The sequence below is a fragment of the Microtus ochrogaster genome, linkage group LG7_11, assembly GCF_000317375.1.
Source record: "Microtus ochrogaster isolate Prairie Vole_2 linkage group LG7_11, MicOch1.0, whole genome shotgun sequence".
Taxonomy (NCBI): Eukaryota; Metazoa; Chordata; class Mammalia; order Rodentia; family Cricetidae; genus Microtus; species Microtus ochrogaster.
In genome coordinates, this window is record NC_022032.1 from 2464468 (window position 1) to 2486859 (window position 22392).

Below are 22392 nucleotides of genomic sequence, written 5' to 3' on the forward strand. Positions count from 1 at the left end.
CTTCTACCATCCAGCTCAGGAACTGTGGGGAACTGCACTGATGGGTCACAATCTCTTGCTGGCCAGCAGTTTAGAGGAAGGATATTTTACTCATAACTTGTTAGGATATTAGTTAGATCTGAGCTGTATTAGATTTTAGCAGTTCAAAAGATTTTGTGACCATGTGAGCAACATAATTTTTCCTTTCAATATTTCCCCTTCAAAAAAATTAACCCAAGTACGACTGGGGATGTTTATAATTCTAACGCTTGGGAGACTGAGGCAGGAGGGCAGCAAATTGGAAGATAGCCTGGGTTACACAGATTGTTTAAGTAAAAATAAACATGTTCATTCATTTTTTTTCACTCATTTTTTTCCTTAGTTCATTCATTGAATCAGAAAGCCCAGTAATTATTCTGAATTGTCTGTGAACTTGAGGGATCAGGCTGCTCACAGGTGTTTAACACAAATGGGGCACAGGTCATGGGGCACAGGTCACCACTGCTGGTCACAAATATGTCTTACATTGCCCACAAATCAACTGTGATCAGTGGAGAAATTACATGGTTTCAGTATGAAACGGATCCCATGAACTTAGTGGAATCAAGAGTCTCTGGTTGCAATGGTGCATGCCTTAATCCCGGCGCTGGGGAGGCTGGGAGGAAAGAGGATTGCCGCAAGTTCAAGGCCAGCCTTGGCAACAGTGAGTTGAGGTTCACTCAACACAACCCCCTGTGTTGAGGATCTAAACTCTGGTTCTCATGTTTGTGATGGCAAACATTTTATTCAGAAAGCATTCTCCCCGGGTCTCCAGCAAGTGAGGTTTTAAATTTTGTTTTATATTTTGTGTTTCTGCAATGGACAGGACCACATGAAATGCCGTGGTGGAGAACATGAATATTGACTGTGATGAAGAACTATGATGAGAGATGACATCTGTTAGGAACGTGGAATTAGAGCTATATACGATCGATGTTTGTCAACAAACAGATACAGGAGCATATGCTTTTGCTATTTTGGGAACAAGGTTCTATCCAAAATTAGTCTTGAATTCTCTATGTAGCAAAGGATGATATTGAATGAGAAAAAGTGCTCAGGGGTTAGGTGCAAGGGAGAGATAATGACAGCCACCTCCACACAATTGTATATAACATAAAATTCTGAGTAAAACAAATAACTTAGAAAATGCTAAAAGTACTAATAATAAATTAGGCCGGGCAGTGGTGGTGAACTCCTTTAATGCCAGCATTCAGGAGGCAAAGGCAGGCAGATCTCTGTGAGTTTGAGGCCAGCCTGGTCTACAAAATGAGTTCCAGGACAGCCAGGGCTACACAGGGAAACCCTGACTCAAATAAACAAAACAAAGTAGAGGTAGGTATACCAGTTGGAAGGGTCATTTGGCCTTTGAAGAGAGCTCAGGTGCCTCCTGGAAGTTCTTGATTATACTGAAGCTCACAAGCTCCCCAATTGCCCTGCTCTTAGAGTGAAATAAAGCCATGTCTATTCTAGGTGTGGCAGGCTGGATTTGCTGTTCATGGGTCCTTGGATTTTTTTTTTCTCGTTTCAGAAGCTTCAGCAGAGCATTTTTGGTTACCATATGATGCTGTTTATTATACATGAGGGCAGGCATAATGATCTTAGTTTCCTGGAAGATTTTTTGCAGAATTACTATCAACTTCTCCTTCAGGGTTGGTTAGAATTTATCTTTGATACTGTCTGGGTCTACAGCGATCTCTTTCTGGAAATGTTTTGAATTGATTGTATTTCTGTATCGAGTAGAAAGCTACTGAAGTAACTTGTTCTGAATTGGTTGTGGGACTGTGGTTGGGTGGTATTTTCTATTGTGTGTGAGATCCATGTTGCCTGTAACACACATAACCAGCACCATTTGGACTCCCCTCCTGTCTGCTGCGGAGTCACTGGAGTCCCGTGCCATTTGTCCTTCACTAGCTGCTCTGGTGGCTTCGGTCTGTTGTCTTATTCAAGCAAATCCCACGGAAGGTTCATCAGATCCATGATCAAGCCCCACATCTTGGGCTCATCCGTGCCTTTTCTGTCTTTTTAGAGTAAAAACTCATTGGTTTTCATTCTTGATCCTTTGCCCACTTTGTCTTCCTTAAATCGGTTACTCTGTCCAGGCCCCAGGTCTGTGGAGCCAGAAGTTTCCAGGGTGAGGACTTTGGACAGCCCTCCCAGGATTTGCCACTAGCCACCTTTGGCCAGCCGTTTGTCACCTGTCACCCACAGACTCTGGAGAGACGCAGAGAAGCCTCCACTTGTGCGTGGATCCATTTTATTTTTACAAAAGTCTGAGGTTTAAACTGTATCCGGGGGTGGGGGTAACAGAGGGATTAGAACACACATTTTCTCCTTTGGTCTATTCACTGCTAAACTCCTTGGCAGCTTTCTGATGTGATGAATAGCATGCTGTAATGAAGAAGAAAAGAGAAATTCACAGTTGGGTCGAGAACCAGACCTGCTTCTGGGTTTCCACCTAAAGTGACTTTCAAATACACAAACATGAAAAATCAACCCATGGCAGACATGCCTAATCGTTAGGGATCTGTCTAAGATGTGTGAAAGGGAGACAGCATGGATGCTTTAGACGGCACGGATGCTTACTTAGTATTTATAATCTACATTTTGGACAAACAGATTACAGCCATGAAACAACTATAAAACAGGGCACATTTCTTTTTCTAAGTTTGAACTTTTTCTTTTGCCTTCCTTTTGTCTGTTTTAAAGACTGGTAGATTTTATGAAGCTCCATTGTCTTGCTTTTGTGGGGTTACGGGTATGTGCCTCCTGGTCAGCTCAGTTTAACACGCTTTAATTCCTAGAGGGAAAGTCATGGCTTAGGGAAACTAAGTGGAAGGTTAGACTTCTCTTGTCTGTATTTACGTAGAGTTCACTTGTGAGAACACAGAGCAAGGATTCTCAACCTGTGGGTGGAAACCCCTTCAGGGGTCGAACGACCTTGTCACAGGATTGACTATCAGATATCCTGCATCCTAGATAGTCACATTACGATTAATGACAGTAGCAAAATTACAGTTATGGAGCAGCAACAAGATAATTTTATGGTTGGGGGGGTCACTTCAACAAGTGAGACTGTATTCAAGGGTCACAGAATTAGGAAGGTTGAGAACCACTGCCCTAGACCCTGGGTGGTCAATACCCTCATAGTGACCTGATACACGGAGACCTCAACAATAGGTACCCCGGGGCACCCAAGGATAGAGACTCCAGGGCACTCCTAGCAAGGGTACCAGGCATGGTTCCCATTGGTCTGGGAGTCCAGGCTGCCCACCAGTATTAATAGCATGCTGTAGCTAATATTCAGATTGGTAATTGGAGTTCCAATGAAAGCTGCAAGTTCTTATTTACTCATTTTCAGATAACACATTTTGCTGTGATAAAGTGTCCACAGTATAGAATTAAATCCTTTCCTTCCCAAGTTGCTTATAGTTATGTTGTTTTATCACAGCAATAGAAACCCTAACACACACACACACACACACACACACACACACACACATAACCACATATATACCCAAAAATGCACACATATACACACAGAGATACACAAACATACATGAATACCATCACATACATATTTAATAGTAGAATTTGAATTTTCAACTTGGAGAGTACTTTTTGCTACATAATTAAGTTGTCCATCAATGCTTGAATACATATAAGCAATATCTCCATAGAAAAAATAAATATAGAACACATTAGCCTTAATTAGAAACTAAAATGTAGTAAGAGAAGCGTTGGCAGATGTCCAGGCGTGCATTTGGCAAAATTTTGAATTCAGATCTATCAAGGACTGGTGGGCCAGCTCTGCCAGGCTGAGCCATAATGGTGGTTAGATTCTTTTGTTACAATGAATGTATAGCGACATCTTGTGGTCATTCCAAAAATTGCAATTGAACATTTTAAGTAAAGTTGATCAACACAAGATGTATGAAGAATAATTTCACTGTGAAGATAGGAGGCCATTGCTCCTTCCAAATCCTCAGGGGACTAATAGGTGGTCGGGAACCTCCTGGAAGTGTATGATGTGTAGTCCGTGACGTGTGGCAGCTTCATAGGGTTCTGCAGGTAAACACATCCAACCCCAGCACCATAAGCGGTTTACAGAGTGTGTAGGCAGGGTTCCAGGGACATGTGAAAGGGTGACAACTGATCTCACAGGTGGCTTTTTGAGAAGCAACCTCAAAAAGGAGAGCATTTTAATGACTCCAAACGCTTTTTTCACTAGATTTAATCAACAGACTAAACTCACAAGGGGCACCTGACTTTCCATAAGCGATACTGATGAACAGCCATACCACCAGAGGCCTGCTCTTTGTGTGCCAGACTTTAAGAGCCTGTATCTTGTGGGTATCTGTTAACAATAGGCTCATGGGCAGCGTGATGTAAGCCTGTGTGGGCTAGCTTGGGGATTGTCTTAGTTATTTGCCTGTATATTGTTCTCAAACGGAGAGGACAATTCTGCACTCTCCCCTCCCACGCTCTGGTCCCTCCAGCCATAAAAATCAGTGGATATCAGTTGTATTCATTCTGCGTCTCTAACACAAACTGACCTAAAAAAATTCTTCCCTTAATGTACCATCATTCTTGAACTCCCCCGAGCTATAAAGGGAATTCAGCCTGACGTTAAAGAATTCCTTCAGCAAATAGAGTGTTAATTACCCTTTGTCCATACCACACAATGAACCCATCCTTCTAGGTCAGGAGCCCCTAACCTGTGCCTCTACCAGGGCAGCCAGTAACATCGCCAGCATCACTACTGACAGCCTGTGGTTTCAGATCTGCATCCTCCTTCCGGAGGGAGACCAGGTTTTTTTCTGGGGTTGATTTGTGTGGTGCCATCATCTGGAAAGGTTGGCAATTACCAGACAGCAAAACCTTCAGGAGGCACTAACAATGCAGCTCACCAACTGAGCCCAAATGTGTAACCTCTCTGAGACCAGCTACACACAGCCAGGTGTGGCAGACTCGCTTCTGTGGCAGGCAGCACACACCTCGGCTGGTCACACAAGGCCACAAGGCTTTTCAAGAGAAACTGCAGCTTGGCCAACCATGAGTTAGGGATCTAAGTTACTGAGTCCTTGAGCCTGGATTTCTCCAGAACCCACTATGTCCACGTCATCACTCACTTCCCTGTCCCAACGGTAAATGATAGGGCAGATTCTCAGGGCAGGCAGCCTAAAGCTCAAACTGGATTCTAAACTCATCTGGAAAGGCCCGTTCCCCCTTCCTATGCTTTTAAAGGATTTATTTTTATTATTTTTTAAGTGCAGGTGCATGTGTGTGTGCGCATGCTCATGTGTGCGTGTGTATGTGCACGTGTTGTGTGTGTGTGTGTGTGTGTGCGTGTGCGTGTGTGTTTAGGTATGTGTTTTTGGGTGCAGGTGTCCACAGAGACCAGAAGCATTAAGTCCCTGGCACTAGAATCACAGGCAGTTGTGAGCCACACTCAATGCATGCTGAAATCCAAACATGGCTCCTCTGCCAAGACAGTATGTGCCCCTAACCACAGACCCATGTCCCCCTCTCTCCCACACACTGTTTAATCTTACATCAGAACAGCCTGAAACCTTCATCCTCCTGGAGCCAGGGAGCCATACTCAGAAATGGAGCAGCCTCCGTGACTTACCAGCGCCTCTGCACTCTGACTGCAAATGGTCATTTTCTCTCTTCCTCGGAGAGAGAGGAGGAGTGTTCTGACTGACATTTCAGAAACTAAGTTCCCAGTGCAGTGTGGAACACAACTAGAAAAAGATCCAGGGAGCTGAAGTACTGAGAAAGAAAGTTAAAAGAATTCAACTTCTATGGGGCCAAGAATAGTTCATATTTAAGGAGTCAAATAACCTAATAGAACATAAACCACTAAAACGCAGTTCCACTTAACCCAACAGGCTGATACTATTGGTTGTATTTACCCCTCATTTTTGGCATTCTCTCTGAGGCAGGATTTTCCTCTCGTTTCTCTTCATGATCCCAATGATGAGACTTAAGACAAAAGGCAGAAAGATGAAGAAGCCCAGGATCATCCAGCTGTCCTGATGCTTGCTGAAGCGCTTTGCCGTCAAAATTATGTCTGGAAAGGAAACGCCAGAGAGGACAGGTTCGTCTGAAGCTCAGCCTCCTTTTTTTTCCCACTTTAATCTCATGTATGCATAATGTGCTTCATACTTTGGCAAACTGCAAGCAACTATCTTGGGGGAAATAAGAGAACACTTCAAAACTACATGACATGTTTACCATATGTCTTTTTCTGCATATTTATTTAATATTCTGGTGCCCCCCCCTACTTGTTTGGAGGGATGTTGGTTTCGTGTGGTTCATTGGTTACATCAATAATTCAAAAGATGCCATTGAACGACCTCTCCACATCCCAGGGCTCTAAGTTCTTCTAGAACGGGGGACAAGATCACCGTGTCCAGAGCAGAGATCTGCAGATGACCACATGCTGGGTATTTCAAATGGAATGCAGCAAGGAAAGATGCTGAGGGCTTCCCCACCAAGCCACAAATGCTGGAGAGTCAGGTCTGCTCAACCTGACTCAAATTCTTAGTTTATCTATAACTTAATAGTTATTTTAATTTAAATAGTTTAAAAGTCACTACGTTAACAGAGTTTAAGTGAAAATGCAAGAAAATTTTGTTATAAAAACTTTTGTCCACTGCCTTGCTAGGGAAGTTCCTCTCCTGAGATGCATACATCTTAGAAAACTCCATCTTTCCATGCAGTACTAACGCTTTAGGCGCACAAAGCCTCCTTTTTCCACCTTCACCACATCTGCGTGCATGTGCTGGGGATCTTGGAATAAATACAACCAAGGCAGTGAGAGATTTAGACAATGAAAGATTTAAGACACTGAAAAAAAAACCCTGAAAGATAGATCACCTATGCTCGTGAATTGGTAGGATTAATACTGTGAAAATGGCCAACTTAACAAAAGAAATCTATAGATGCAGTGTGATCCGTACCAAAATCCCAATGCAATCCTTCATAGAACTTGAAAAAAAATAAATCTCATATGGAAACACAAAAGACCCACTAGAGCCAAAATAATCCTAAACAATAAAACAATCTGCTGATCATATGACCATCCTAGATTTCAAGTTATGCTACAGAGCTATAGTAATAAAAGTCAGCATAGTACTGGCATAAAACATTGATCCATGGAAAAGAACTGAAAACCTACATGCAAGCCTGAACTGTAACAGGCACCTAAGTTTTTACAAAGAGACCCGAAATACACATTGGGTAAAAGATAAAATCTTCAATAAATGGTGCTAGTCAAATTGACAACTCCAAGTGCAAGAATGAAGCTAGATCCTTCTCTCTCACTCTGCAAGAAAACTAAACTCCGAATGGATCAAAAACTTCAACATGAGACCTTATACCATGGATCTGATAGAAGAGAAAACAGGGAATAGGGTTTGAACTCAGTGGCACAAGAAAGGATTTCCTGAGCGGGAGCCCAGGGGTGTAAACGTTAAGACGAACAGTTAACAGGTGGGGCCTCGTGAAACTAAGAAGCCAATGTACAGATGTACAGCAAGGGGCGTGGTCAGCTATAGGCAGCCTACAGAATGGGACAATCTTTATTAGACACATGTCAACGAGAGGGTTAGTGCCTCAGATATATAGAGGAAAAAAAAAAAAAACAACTCCCCCAAACACCTGAACATCAAGAGAAAGCAACAACAACCAAATTAAAAACTGGTGTGTGGAACCAAACAGAATTCTCCAAAGAAGAAACAAGTGGCTGAGAAACATTTTTTTTTTTTCTAAATGTCTGACATCCTTAGCTGTTGGGGAAATGTAAATTGAAACTCATATTATCTCAGTCAAAATGGCCAAGAAAACGAAAGCAAAATCCCCCAAGCAGATGATGACAGATGCCGATGTGGATGTAGGGGAAACAGTTATTCTCTACCCACCGGTGTGAGGGCAAAGTTGTCCGGCCACTGTGGAAACCAGTGTGGAGGCTTCTCACACAGCTCCACCATCTTGGGCATCTACCCAATGGACGCTGCAGCCTGTCAGAGAGATGCCTGATTGCCCATGTTCAGTATTATTCTGCTCATAATAACTAGGAATGGACACGGCCCAAATGCCCACTGGCTGGTGCATGGATAATGAAAATGTAGGGCATTTACACAATGGAAGATTATCCAGAAGTTAAGAAAGATGAAGTCCACAGGTGAGTGGACGGAACTGGGACAGAGCATTCTGAGTGAGACAACTCAGACCCAGAAAGGCAAACATTACAGTTTTTTCCCATTCCTGGGTATTGGCTTTGGGTCTTCAGATATGTGTGTTTTATTTGGAATAGCCACAGAGGTCAGAAAATTAATAAAGGGACATGGGGGTCTTTTAAAGGAGGGGGAGAGGAAACAGTGGCATAAGGGTGAAAGGGGAGTGATACAACCAGAAGGAGGGAATGGGAGGGCAGAGTCGGGGAATACGGGCGGGGGACAATAAGACTAAGGACATTTTTTAAAGTCATATGGAAATTTACACTGTAGCAGCTTCCTAAAACATATACATACAAACAGAACAAAGCTGCAATGGACTTATGCACCAATGGGGTGGCAAAGCCTCTCCTAGACACCAGGGCCCAGCAAGTGACCAGTATCTGGAATGGGTTACCTCTTTTGGAGTATTGGACCCATGATGTCTCATAGTTCCAGCAAACACGACAGGCCAATACTCTTGGCTATTCCTTGAATGAGAAGGTGAGACCCTACTGTCGAAGACACCACACCCTTGAATCATAGGACATAAAAATAGCAGTCTGTCACCACCTAGAGGTTTGGTGTCGTCTACTGGGTGGCTTGCGCAGTGCTGGCGAGTGCCGTGTGGACGACCAGCTGTGAACCACGAGAGCTACAACAGTGACTGGCCTGACAAGGAACTGTGGCTAGAAATGTCACCACTACTTGGATTAAAAAAAAAAAAAAGGGAGGACCCTAACTTGATTGGATAGGGAAGCAGCCGAGGTTCTATGGAGAGCTGAGGGAGGGTAGTGCATATGGCCAAAGTGCTTTGTTCGAAATCCTCGAGGAACTAAAAACTGAGAAAAATCTTAAATATTTTTATGTTTTATTAAATATATTTTATTATTCTGCTAAGTGTAAATAATATTAAACTGACCCGGAATCATCTTTCCCGTAGATTTGGCACATTCTCCCATCCTCATCGGAGAAGCTTCTTTTTGCAGTAGGTGAAAGTTAACAGAGACCCATGCATGGTCAAGATGCAAATTATAAAACTGCAGAATGCCCAGCCATAAATGAGACAGCCACACCACACCCCTCCCCCACCAAGGCCCAAGATTCCCTGCAGACGAGGAAAGAATGATTGGCAGACTTGGAGGTGGGGGATGACTACAAGAGACTGTCGCTTTCCAGACACAGCAGGACAAATAGGCACTCAAGAAGCTTTGACTGAATGCCCCAGACCTGTGCAACACTCAGCCAGACAAACACATGACGTGGAGGGAGGGGGCGCAAAGTCCCACCCGTGACAGAGTCAGTTGATGGCTGCAGGGAGAGGGAGAGTTGAGCTTCTTCCGTCACGTAAGCCCCGGTACATAGACCATGTTCTAGTGGAAGGGCACACATCCAAGAGTATATGACCAGTAAAAACTGTACTTCATGGGTTGCAAAAAGGGAGAGGACCCGAAGTTGGGTAAATTAGGAAGAGACGTGGACCCAGAAAGAACCAAGGGAGGGTGGTAAATATGATCACAATATAAGTTATTCAAAATCTTCAAGGAACCACTGAAAAATATGAAATAAAAATTCAGTTCTTGGAATTTTCAACTACAAAATCCTTTTCATTTCAGTAACCACAGAGTTTCTTCTTTTCTTCTGTGTTCTCCTGGTGACATAGTTGCAGTGCAGTGGGCAGGATGCCAAACATTTGAGTCCTTCTCCTTGTCCTCTCTCCCTTCCCTTAGTCCGCAGCCATAAACCTGATGTTTCCTCTACTGCTCCTTCCTGATTGGACTATGGTGCTGACAGAACTGGCTGAGGGGAGATGACGTCCGTCAAGGGGGGAATCTGTCTCTCACACTCATTATTCCAAATACTTCCCATGACTAGAGGATTGGGTCTCTGGTTGACGCGTCATTTAATGATTCCAGCCGTTCTCTCCCTTCCTTCCTTTCCTCCGTTCTTCCATCGCATTGACAGGAATGTCGAAGCTGTCTCACCATTACCCTTAAGCCTATACTCCTCTCCAGTTACCCATAGGCCTACGTTCTCCTCCAGCTACCCATAGGCCTACGTTCTCCTCCAGTTACCCATAGGCCTACGTTCTCCTCCAGTTACCCATAGGCCTACGTTCTCCTCCAGTTACCCATAGGCCTACGTTCTCCTCCAGTTACCCATAGGTCTATACTCTTTTTGACAAATAGTTCATGCAGTTTTCTGATATTATTCCTTCCTGACTCGAAACAAGAATCTAATTTTCTGTTTTATTCTCTGCCTTTGTTTTTCAGACCACATTTCACACTGAAACCCAGGTTGGCCTCAGACTTGGAGCAATCAGCCTGCTCCAGTCTCTCAAGTGCTGGGATCTCAGGCAGGAGTTACCATGGCCGGCTTCAACCGCTCCTTTTTTTAGTATATGTTGTTAGCACAGGCACTTGTCTCAGACACTGTGTTTCTAAAATGCCACGGCGCCCTGAAATTACACAGTGTCCTTTCCGTGCTAATTGCCGAGGCCACCTAACGTAAGTATGAACTATGGATTATGAGCTCTTCGTGTCCTTAGTGAATTATAAACAGCATTATTAAAAAAAAAATACCTTCGCATGAATTCCACAGAGAGCCAAACTGCTTGCTATTCAATTTCTTTTCCTTTGAGACAGCGTCTGGCTAGTTTCCTCTCAGCTTGGCTCAAGTGAGAGCTGTTTTGAAAGAGGAACCCTCAGCTGAGAAAAGGGCTCCGAAATGAGTCTGCAGGGCATTTTGTTAATCAGTGACTGATGTGGGGGGGCCCTAGCCCACCGTGGGTGGTGCAACCCCGGGGAAGGTGGTAGTCCTGGGGTTTACCGGAAAGGAAACTGAGCAGGCCAAGGAGAGCAAGCCAGCAAATAACAACCCCACCGCCCCTGCAGCAGCTCCTGCCTCCAGGTTCTTGCCCTGTTTGAGTTCCTGTCCAGACTTCCTTTAGGGACAGAGTGTGGTCTGAGAACTACAAGGTGAAATAAATCTTTTCTTCCCCACGTTGCTGTGAGTCATGGTGTTTTGTCACAGCGATAGAGACCTAAATAACACAGATAGGGTCTTCCACTTTAGCCCAGGCTAGCCTCAAACTCGCAGCTCTCCTCCTGCTCCAGATGCCTGCGTGTTGAGATTATAGTCGTGTACCACTCTCGCTGTGCAAATTGAGACAGATCAGTTCATGCTCCCTTCAACTCTTGACTCTCAAAGGAATGTGTCCAGCATCCTTGAACCTCTTGTTTCAGATGCCAAGCATTATTAATTCACAACCATGTTTTAGTCATTGCTATTTTCAAATACTTGACATATGAGACAATTTATTCATTGTCCACCTATATATCTACTTCAGGCCAACCTAGCTAACGCCATTGGTTGTCAGGTAACCCACTTTCACTATTAAACTTCCATGTTATTGATTATTTAGACTTTCTGATCTCCGTATTATTCCTTCTCCAAATACCTGCTGACATGCTCGTGGAGGAGATATATGAAGGAATTAATGATTGTACCAGCGAATGGCTTGTGACCTGGCTTTCATTCACCATAGGAACAAGGGAAAATATGAGCGCGTACTCAGAATGTAACTTACCATTATCGCCTGGTAGGGAATACACTTACATTTTGCTGTATTTTTTTCTAAGTCTCAGTCAGAAGGAACAGTGTATTCCAGGGTTGCTTTTCAATAATTTTCTGTTTTAATTATATGAAATACAAACTTTGCATATAGTTTTCATTATTCTATATATGACTTTTTAAAAAATTTTACTTAACGACATTTCTGAAACTTAAGGAGTGCAATCCTATTTTAGTTTATATCACTAAGTTGGTTAGAGTTGGTCAGAGGAAACTCATTACAAATATGGCACCCAGCTAATTTACCTTTAACTGGGCTGGGAAAGATTTGACAAAGATGTCTTTCTTCAATTAATACCACAGAAAACAACAGACTAGTTGTCTTGGAGGTTTATTTGTACTGACCTGATTTGAGAACGTTTCCATCGTCGATGCTGCCCCCTGGTGACCCAATCTGTAATTTACAGTCTGGAGGCATGTAGTCAGGAAAGCATTGGCAATTACCAAAGTTATTACATACCTAAAGCAGAAAAATATGTAGTCATTTTGAATCGTCTTAGCAGGCAAATCTGATATATGTGACTGAAATATGCAGACTACTTTAAAGGTTTTATAGCATCTCAGACATATGCCAATTGTTTACAGCAATGGAAAATAGGAATTTGGAATTAAAAATATAATTTTTAAGGCTATTCACCATTTACACGGGTGAAGTGGCATACTTATTTATGAACATAATTACTTATAAATATGATTTATGTTAAGAAAATGACAAAAATTGTACTAAACTAAATTTTTAGTAGGTCAGTGGTGATGCATGCCTTTTATACCAGAACTTGGGAGACAGTGGTAGGCAAACTCTATGAGTTTGAGGCCAGACTGGTCTACAGAGTTCCAGAACAACCAGAGCTACACAGAGAAACCCTGTCTCAAAAAAATTTTTTAAAGTATAGAAATGGAGAGATAGTCCATGCTAATGGAATGCTTTTGGGATGTTTGATCTTACCAAAATGATCCATAGATTCACCATGACCCTAAACCAAGTCCTAGGCAAGTTATCTCATGATACAGACTACAGAGATCTGTCAAGCTAAATTATGTGTTTAAAGAAAAAAGGTCTAGAACAGCAATGCTTTTCACTGTTGACAAAGAGCTAAGATGAATAGCTTCATTTTATGATCATTTTATGAACCATAAACTATGGAAATCATAAAAATGTGGTACTGATAAAGAAATAGAGAAACCCAAAGAATAGTAAAGGAAATTCAATTTAGATCACATAAGTTAGTTTTCCTTTAAAAATATTTTATTGGACTCTACTCTCACCACTGGATAGGTCTGTCAGACAGAAAATTAACAGAGAAATAAGGAAACTAAGAGATGTTATGAATCAAATGGACTTAACAGACATCTATAGAACATTCCATTCAAACATCTTCTCAGCACCTCATGGAACGTTCTCAAAAATTGACCACATACTATCTAACAAAGCAAACCTCAACAGATACAAAAACATTGGAATAATTTCATGTATCTTATCGGATCACCATGACTTAAAATTAGAATTCAACAGCAACACTAATTTCAGAAAGCCCACAAACACAAAAAATTTAAACAACGCTTACCTGAATCATCAATGGGTCAAGGAAGAAATAAAGGAAGAAATGAATGACCTCCTAAAATTCAATGAAAATGACCTCACAACATACCCAAATTTATGGGGCACAAAGCAGTATTAAGAGGAAAGTTCATAGCACTAAATGCTTACATAAAGAAGCTGGATAAATACCACACTAGTAAGTTAACAGAACACCTGAAAACTCTAGAACGAAAAGAAGCAAGCTCACCCAGGAGGACTAAACAGCAGAAAATAATCAAATTGAGAGCTGCAATCAACGAAATAGAAAAAAAGAAAGCAATACAAAGAATCAATGAGACAAAAAGTTTGCTCTTCGGTAAACCAATAAAATAGACAAATCTTTATCAAAACTAACCAAAAGGAAGGGAAAGAATATCCAAATTAACAAAATCAGAAAAGAAAAGGGGACATGACAACAGATGTAGATGAAATCCAGAGAATCATTAGGTCATATTTCAAAAACCTGTACTCCACAAAATTGGAAAACGTAAAAGAAATGGACAACTTTCTGGATAAAAATCACTTACCAAAATTAAATCAAGACTAGATAAACAAATTAAATAGACCTATAACTGCTAAAGAAATAGAAACAGTCATCAAAAGTCTCCCAACCAAAAAGCATCCCAGGGCCAGGTGGTTTCAGTGTAGAATTCTACAAGATTTTCAGAGAATAATTAAGACCAATACTCCTCAAATTGTTCTACACAATAGAAACAGAGAAACATTCTAAACTTTTTTTAAGAGGCTGCAATTATCTGATACCCACACGACACAAAGACATTACTAAGAAAGAGAATTACAGACCAATCTCACTCATGAACATTGTTGCAAAAATACTCAATAAAATATTGGCAAACCAAGCCCAAGAATGCATAAGAAAAATCATCCACCATGGTCAAGTTGGCTTCATCCCAGAGATGGAGGGATGGTTCAACATAGGAAAATCAGTCAATGCAATCCACCATATAAACATTCTGGAAAAAAAAGCCACATGATCATCTCATTAGATGCTGAAAAGGACTTCAACAAAATACAACATCCCTTCATGATAAAGGTCTTGGAGAGAGCAGGGATACACGGAACATACCTAAACATAATAAAGGCAATATACAGCAAGCCAACAGCCAACATCAAACTAAATAGAGAGAAACTCGAAGCAATTCCACTGAAATCAGGAACAAAACAAGGTTGGTCACTCTCTCCATATCTATTCGATATAGTACTTGAAGTTCTAGATAGAACAGTAAGACAACAAAAGGAGATCAAGGGGATACAAATCAGAAAAGATGAAGTCAAATTCTCACTATTTGCTGATAATATGATAGTTTATGTAAGTGACCCTAAAAATTCTACCAAGGAACTTCTAGAACTCATAAACACCTTTGTTAATGTAATAGGATACAAGATTAACTCAAAAAATCAGTAGCCACAGAGAAACCCTGTCTCGAAAAGCCAAAAAAAAAAAAAAATCAGTAGCCTTCCTTTAAACAGATGGTAAATGGGCTGAGAAAGAAATCAGAGAAACATCACTCTTCACAATAGCCACAAATAACATAAAATATCTTGGAGTAATTCTAACCAAACAAGTAAAACACCTGTATGACAAGAACTTTAAATCTTTGAAAAATGAAACTGAAGAAGACACCAGAAAATGGAAAGATCTCTCATGGTTTTGGGTAGGTAGAATTAACATAGTAAAAATGGCAATCTTATCCAAAACAATCTACAGATTCAATGCAATGCCCATCAAAATCACAGCAAAATTCTTCACAGACCTAGAAAGAACAATACTCAACTTCATATGAAAAAAAAAAAACCCAGGATAGCCAAAGCAATCCTGTACAATAAAGACACTTCTGGAAGCATCACAATCTCCGACTTCAAACTCTACTACAAAGCTATAGTACTGAAAACAGCCTGGTATTGGCATAAAAACAGACGGAGGGACCAATGGAACTGAATCAAGACACAGATATCAATCCACACACCTATGAACACCTGATCTTTGACAAAGAAGCAAAAGATATCAAATGGACAAAAGACAGCATATTCAACAAATGGTGCTGGCATAACTGGATATCAGCATGTAGAAGAATGAAAACAAGTCCTTCTACATCGCCATGCACAAAACTCAAGTCCAAATGGATCAAAGACCTTAACATAAAACCAATCACATTGAACCTCATAGAAGAGAAAGTGGGAAGTGCACTTGAACTTGAAAACTTGGGCAGAATTCCAGGCACACATTCAAGATGGCAGTACTGGCTGTTTGTACATCAACTTGACACAAGCTACAGTCATTCAGAAAGAGAGACTCTCAACTGAGACAGATGCCTTTGTAAAACAGGCCTGTGGGCAAGTCTGTAATGCATTATTTTTTGATGATTGATGTGGAGAGCCCAGCTCACTGGGGACAACACCACTCCCAACACAGCCATGTGGAGCAAGCCAGTAAGTATCACTCCTCCATGGCTCTGCTGAAATTCCTGCCTCCAGGTTCCTGGTCACAGCCATCAGTTCTCCAAAGCAGGAGATTGGAACCGCCCACAGTCACCTGCATGGTCACAGTCGCCTGCATGGGTGGAGTCACTTACCCCATTCCCTTTGCACTTCTTAGTGGCATTACAGTCATTTCTTATTAGATCAACTTCTTGGCAAGTTCTGTTTATGCAATACTAAAATTAAACATAGGATATTTCACGGTCACAAATGTCACATAAAATAAACCACTATTTGTAACATAAAAGGGACATATTTGTTGCATCAAAGATGTCCAAGGTCTGCTTATCCATTTGGCTTTGATTCCAATACCAATGTTCTAGCTTTCTAAAATAAGCCCCTCAACAGCAATGGTATCAAAGCAGGAGGAGCCTCTCTACTCGGAGCTAGACAGGGACTATGTGTGGTTTGAATTTTGATCCCTACAGTTTGAACTGACTGAAGTCCGCATTGCATTTCCTACACTGTCAATATTTGTTAATGGATTGTTGGATAAAAGTCAAAATTGCCCCCTTGAGGTTGGAGAATAATTTTTCTTATGTCTCAAATACAATTCATAGGTTGTTTTGACTCTTTGTGGTGGCATATATCAGAATTATAAGGTAAGAGAAATAGTTTAACTTTGTTTTTTTTTTTTTGGCAATTATCAAATCTTGTCCTGTCAAAGTAGCAATCAAATGGTAATCGGTAATCTGGGTATGTAATTATTTTGGTCTCTTTTAACTTTTTCAATTTTGTTGGGCTTTGTGGCTTATGTTTTTCAATTGTTGACACAAGATGTAATTAAGTAATTCACAAAGTGAATACATCAAATGTGGATGAAAATGAGATCTTTGTATTTATTCAAAATTAACATGTAACCAATAAATAAATCATAACTTGTATATACTAGCCTTTCTTTGATCCTTACATTCAATATTCAATGTAATATGAAGTATTCTAGCTGGAGCAATTTAGATATTAAAGAGAAAGAAAAGATATTCAAATCATAAAGGAAGTAATAAAATTATTTGTTTGTAGATGACATGATCATATATGTAGATCTCCAATGTACGCAGACAGCCTATACAGAGATGCCCATGTCAACACACGCAGACTGACTGACTGTGGGCAGATGGCTATGTAATCACACACAGGCTTGTAGACGGCACAAAGATATCTATTTAAATACACACAGGCTGACAGATTACATACAGATGGCTTTGCAAACACAGGCTCACACACTACACATAGATGTCCAAGAAAACATACACCTAGGTTGACTGACAGACTGTAAAGTCATGATCAGGCAAACACACCCAGGCTGACAGACTGTCCCCAGATTCATCTACCTTAGTCTCATGCTGCACACTGATGCCTTTGCAGTCATATGACAACTTACAGACTGCACATGGAGGTAGTGCAAGCACACGCAGATTGGTAGACTCCTCACAGATGCCCATGAAAACGCACACTGACTCATTATACACCGATGAACGTGAAAACACACAGAGATGTGTGTATATAAACACTCATGCTAACACACTACACACAGATGAGCATGGGAACACACAGGAAGTGACAGAATGCACACAGATGGATAGGCAAACATACACAGAACGGCAAACCACACACAGATGCCTGTGCAAACACACAGACTTACAGATTACATAGAGATACACAGACAAACACACACACAAACTTGATACATCAATGAATTCAGCAGTTTCAGGATAACATATCAAGTTGAAAAAAATCAGGTACATTTCTACCAATTAACAATGGACAATTCAATAAAGATATTTAAAGTTTTTGTCTTTATAATAATAACACAATATTTACTTAGAAATAAATTTAGCCTAGCAGGAAGAAAGAGACAAGTTTGGGCCATAGACTGGAAAAGCTAATTCCCCCCTGCCAGGCAGTAATGTGTGTCCCTGACCAGGAGCAAGACATTATCTTCTACAAACTAACAACTGTCGCTTTAAGGAATTTTTTTTTTTTTTGTCTGATTCTCCATTCACAAGGCAATCATGCTTGGCACTCTTGGAAGTTTGTCTGTTCCCACTTAGATGATGAGAAAATCTGGCAAGCTGTCCTGGCAGCTGTGGAGTCTGGGCACACTATCTGGGGTGGGCTAGGTCCCAGTGCTTGGAGCTCCTACCTCATAGTCCTGTGTGGAATTCTGATCGAGGTATCTGGGGCTACTATCCTATTGGAAGATCTGAGTTGAAAGATACACCTTTGCTAATGGCTTGCTCATTTATTTGGGGGTGGAGTTCTATTCTTTCCTGGTCATCAGAGTAGGGCCTACGTGCATCTCAGGCTCAGAACTGTGGGTTTCTCCATGCCTACAGCTCAAAACACCAAAATATTCTAAGACAAGGGAAACAGGCCAGGTCCACCATGTATGACACTTCCCTAACCTGATATTCTAAACCTTCTCTTTATTCTAATTGTGAGAAGTGAGCTCATAAATGTAGCTCATGAGGAAATTGGCCACACAAGGCAGGCAGACCCAGGAACTGGGTTACTCAGAACAAATAAGCATCTCTGAGGTTCAGGAACCTCTGCTTTTGGAGTTTTGAGTTGGCTCTGTAATCTCCAAGTAAAGTGCGCTAAAGTGTTTATAATCACTACTTTTAACCTCAAAGGGCTATTTGTGTGCTTTCAGAGCTGGGTCCCCTCATCCCCTAGACTGATAAACTCTGAACTTTGGTTCTGTCTGTGTATAATGACTATGTGAGTGTAATGTGCGCATGCGTGTACACAGCTATACTAACACATAGGAGCCTGTCTCTGTGCGATAGCCGTTAGCCACGCTTTCCTAGGTCAGCTTTGGCTCTTCCAAACTGCTCACATTTACATTCTGATCAGATACATAGCACATAATTTATTCAATATGGATATGACTTGCAGCGAAGCAAGGTGAAGTGAAAACTCAGAATTTACTATTGGAAATGATTAGGTCTAAAAAAAATAGCACTTGGTGGTTAGTAGACTCGGGTCAAAAACTTGTACATTTTAGCTGGGCAGTGGTGGCGCACGCCTTTAATCCCAGCACTGGGAGAGAGAGGCAGGTGGATCTCTGAGTTCAAAGTCAGTTTGGTCTACAGAGTGAGTTGCAGGACAGCCAGGACTACACAGAGAAACCCCGTCTCAAAACAAACAAGCAAACAAACCAAGTCCAAGCCTACAGTTTTTTCACATAGGGACTGAGAAGAAGCAATGCAACCCACTAACTAAGGTTTATTTCACACCATGTTGGAAAGGAACACAAGCTTCAGGGTCAAACTGTGATCACCGTCCTGGAACATGGCTGTGGTAATTACACAGCGAAACGTAATCCTCAGCCTCTTACCATCTGGGGTCCACACACAGTGCCATCAGCCACAAACGCATAATCTCTGCCATCTGACCTCATCGATAACCCAGGAGGCGTGGACAGGCACACCCTGTTATGAACGTATGAATATATCACAGACCGGGCTGCGCTTTTTTCATTCTTGTGTGGCTGAAAGCAAGCTAATTTCCCACAGAGAACATCCCTGGAAATGGAAAAGACAAAATTCATCATTTTACTTTTCAGTGATTCCAGCTTCCTTAAGTATTGCATGGATAGTGGCCTGAATGCTTGGCTAGTGTCGTAAAATGGGAAAAATGACACAGCAGCAACATTGTTTTATGACGTTATAAGATTTTTAAAAAACATAAACGGCTAAATGCAAGCAGATTAATTAGCACTGTGGCAGAACTGAGGTGTATCTACTTAGTTTACACATCTACACATGACTCTGTTTTCTAGTGCAGATCTTCAGGGACACTTAGGCTGACTTTAATACAGCTCAGTCAGGCTGGACCTGTCACCTGGAGTTGCCCAGTAGTGGCAAACCACGTATTCTTTCAGTATCTTTTGATTATGTGACATTATTATTATATGTATATTATAATATCCCATAGAATTTAACAATACATTTGTCACTCAAAACCGTGTGTACATAGGTGCCCATACATGTATGTGGGCGTGTACATGAAGGCCAGAAGACAGCAATGGGGGTTAGGCGTCAAGTGCCAGTCACCTTTACTTTTTTGTCTTTCTCTGGCCTCGGGCTCACTGAGGAAGTTAGGCTGGGTGACTAGTGAGTCCCTGAGAGCTGCCTTTCTCTCTCTCTCTCCCCAGCACTGAGATCACAGTGTCGACCACCACATCTTAGCTCTCTTCCCATGAGTTCTGTGGCTCCAACTCTAGCAAGACTTTACAGGAGCTAGAATTTTCCAAGCCCCTTGTGACTTTTTAAAAAAAATACCCAAGTAAAATTCTGGTAGCATTTGCTACAGGGCCGTCACTTCCAGTGTTTTATGCTATAATAAACCACGTTACAATAGTCCAGTCGCGCCATGGAGACATGCTCTGTGGCTTTACATATCAGTCATTTGGAAATAAGAAACAAGGTGAAAATTCTCTCAAAAATCATCTGTTTAAAAAAAAATCAAATACCTGCTTTAGGATACCTACAATGACAGACAGACTTAAAACATGAGCCAAATTTAATACTTAATTTAGAACAGAACACCCTATTTTCTGAAAAGCGGGCAATTCCTCTTAATACATTTCATCCTATCCCTCATTCAGTCCGATTCTTGGGGGGGGGGTAAAGGGGAAAAACTGGAGGAAAGTGAAAACTCTGAATTTCTACGAGATTACACACAAATACACGTGTGCATGGTGTTCATGGCCCACACGCACATGAGCGTGTTCATGCATGCATGAGAATATTTTCCTGTCATACAATTTGATAGTTGTCTTGATTTAGTATTTGTCACTTGTCAAGCAACAGGACTCAGAAAAACAACCACACTTTACATACATACTTTTGTGCACATTGGGATGAATTTTTAAAATCACAGCTTGCCAGTTTTCCACGTGGTGAATTAACTTTTTCAAAACAGGCATAGGAGGCGCCTTTCGAACCTACGATGGGAAACATGTCGTTTAGGTTATTATCCTGAATGCAGATTACGCGCTCTTTAGTCACGGACTAATAAAACTGTCCTTTCAAAATAGGCATGCGAGCTTGATTTTCATGGGCAACGTGCCAATGTCATAACACAAAACAAAAGGGATCATATCCAATGCTAGTAGTTACATTGATATATTTACGTATTTCTTTGTTGTTCTGAAACAAGGTGTACTATACATCTCAGACTGGTCTTGGCCTCAAAAATCTCCTGCCTCAGCCTCCTGAGGGTTAGCATTAGATGCATGTCCATCTTTGCCCCCTTAAATTTTTTCTAAAAATATGTACTGTGTGTGTGCCTGCGTATGTGCATATACATGTGCCTTGTACCTGTGTGTGTACATGTCTCTATATGTAGAGATCAGAGTGAAAGATTATGTATTTGCTCCTCAGGCATAATCCACCTTGCTTTTGATTTTTTGATTATTTTATTTATGTGTACACATGCCTATAATATTCAATCCTCTCAATTGGTGATCAGATAAATAACCAAATCAGGCCTGAACAAATTACAAGAGTGGTTAGAAGGCTCTCTCTCCCTAGATGAAGACATACAGGCACCAATGGCTGATGAAAGAGGGAAAACCAGTTTCTCCTGTATCAAGCTCTCAGGTAATGTTACTCAATCCCAAGTAATCTTAAACACATGCGCATAGGAGCAACACCAAATGGGCTCAATTGGCTGTACTTACACTACATACGTGCATATGTTTGAAACAATAAAGAAGAAGTCATGAACTTGAGAGATGGGGGGACATGTGAGGAGTTGGAGGAGCAAGGGAGTATGGAAATCATGTAAATATAGTGCTCATGTCTGAGATTATGTAAAAATTACATTTAAAAAGAGTTTAAACAGAGTTAACTCACAATAAGGCAACTTAGCCCCAATTAGTTTTTATAAAGTAACAAGTCCAGTGTCAGGAACAGGTTACCTCTTAGCGAGGTCCTATAGCTCCCCAAACATTATAGATTATTGCCATTGCTCTTGGCTACTTTCCCAAACTTAACAGGAAGATCCTGTAGCTGAAGAGGCTACCAAGCTGGTACGACCTGGAAGTTTCATCCTTACTGGCTAGCTTTAATGGTGCTAGTACATGATACGCATGTTACCAGAACAAAAAAAGTCATTAATCCTACTTATCCATCTGCGATCTTGTACACTACAATTACAAAGGCCTGGCGAGATGTGTACACTGGTACACTAGTGGTACAAATGTCCCGGGAGTAACCAACCACTTTCTGTTTGGATGTAAGGCCAATCCCATAAGCTGGAACAAATAGCTGGTACTGTAATTTGGGATAAGAACATGTGGCTAGACAGCTCATATTGCCTAGGAGAAAGTCTATTATTCTCACAACATTAACTAGATTCCTAATGACTTATGAATATACCCATACCCACTCTGTCTGGAGCATTTTTCTGAAGGCTCCCTCCCCACATCAGGCC

General features: G+C 41.3%; 1 protein-coding gene across 1 annotated transcript in view; it reads right to left on the minus strand.

Annotated features, from left to right (window-relative positions):
- Window positions 1-5936: 5936 nt before the first annotated feature.
- Adam18 (ADAM metallopeptidase domain 18) overlaps window positions 5937-22392 on the minus strand; it is a 53041-nt gene continuing 36585 nt past the window's right edge. Inside the window, exons 16-20 of the mRNA XM_013351962.1 lie at window positions 20800-20899; window positions 19289-19475; window positions 16044-16124; window positions 12216-12330; window positions 5937-6091 (exon numbers count right to left, since the gene is read on the minus strand). Of these exons, the coding sequence (XP_013207416.1) occupies window positions 5937-6091; window positions 12216-12330; window positions 16044-16124; window positions 19289-19475; window positions 20800-20899 (638 nt within the window). The remainder of the gene's footprint in view (window positions 6092-12215; window positions 12331-16043; window positions 16125-19288; window positions 19476-20799; window positions 20900-22392) is intronic.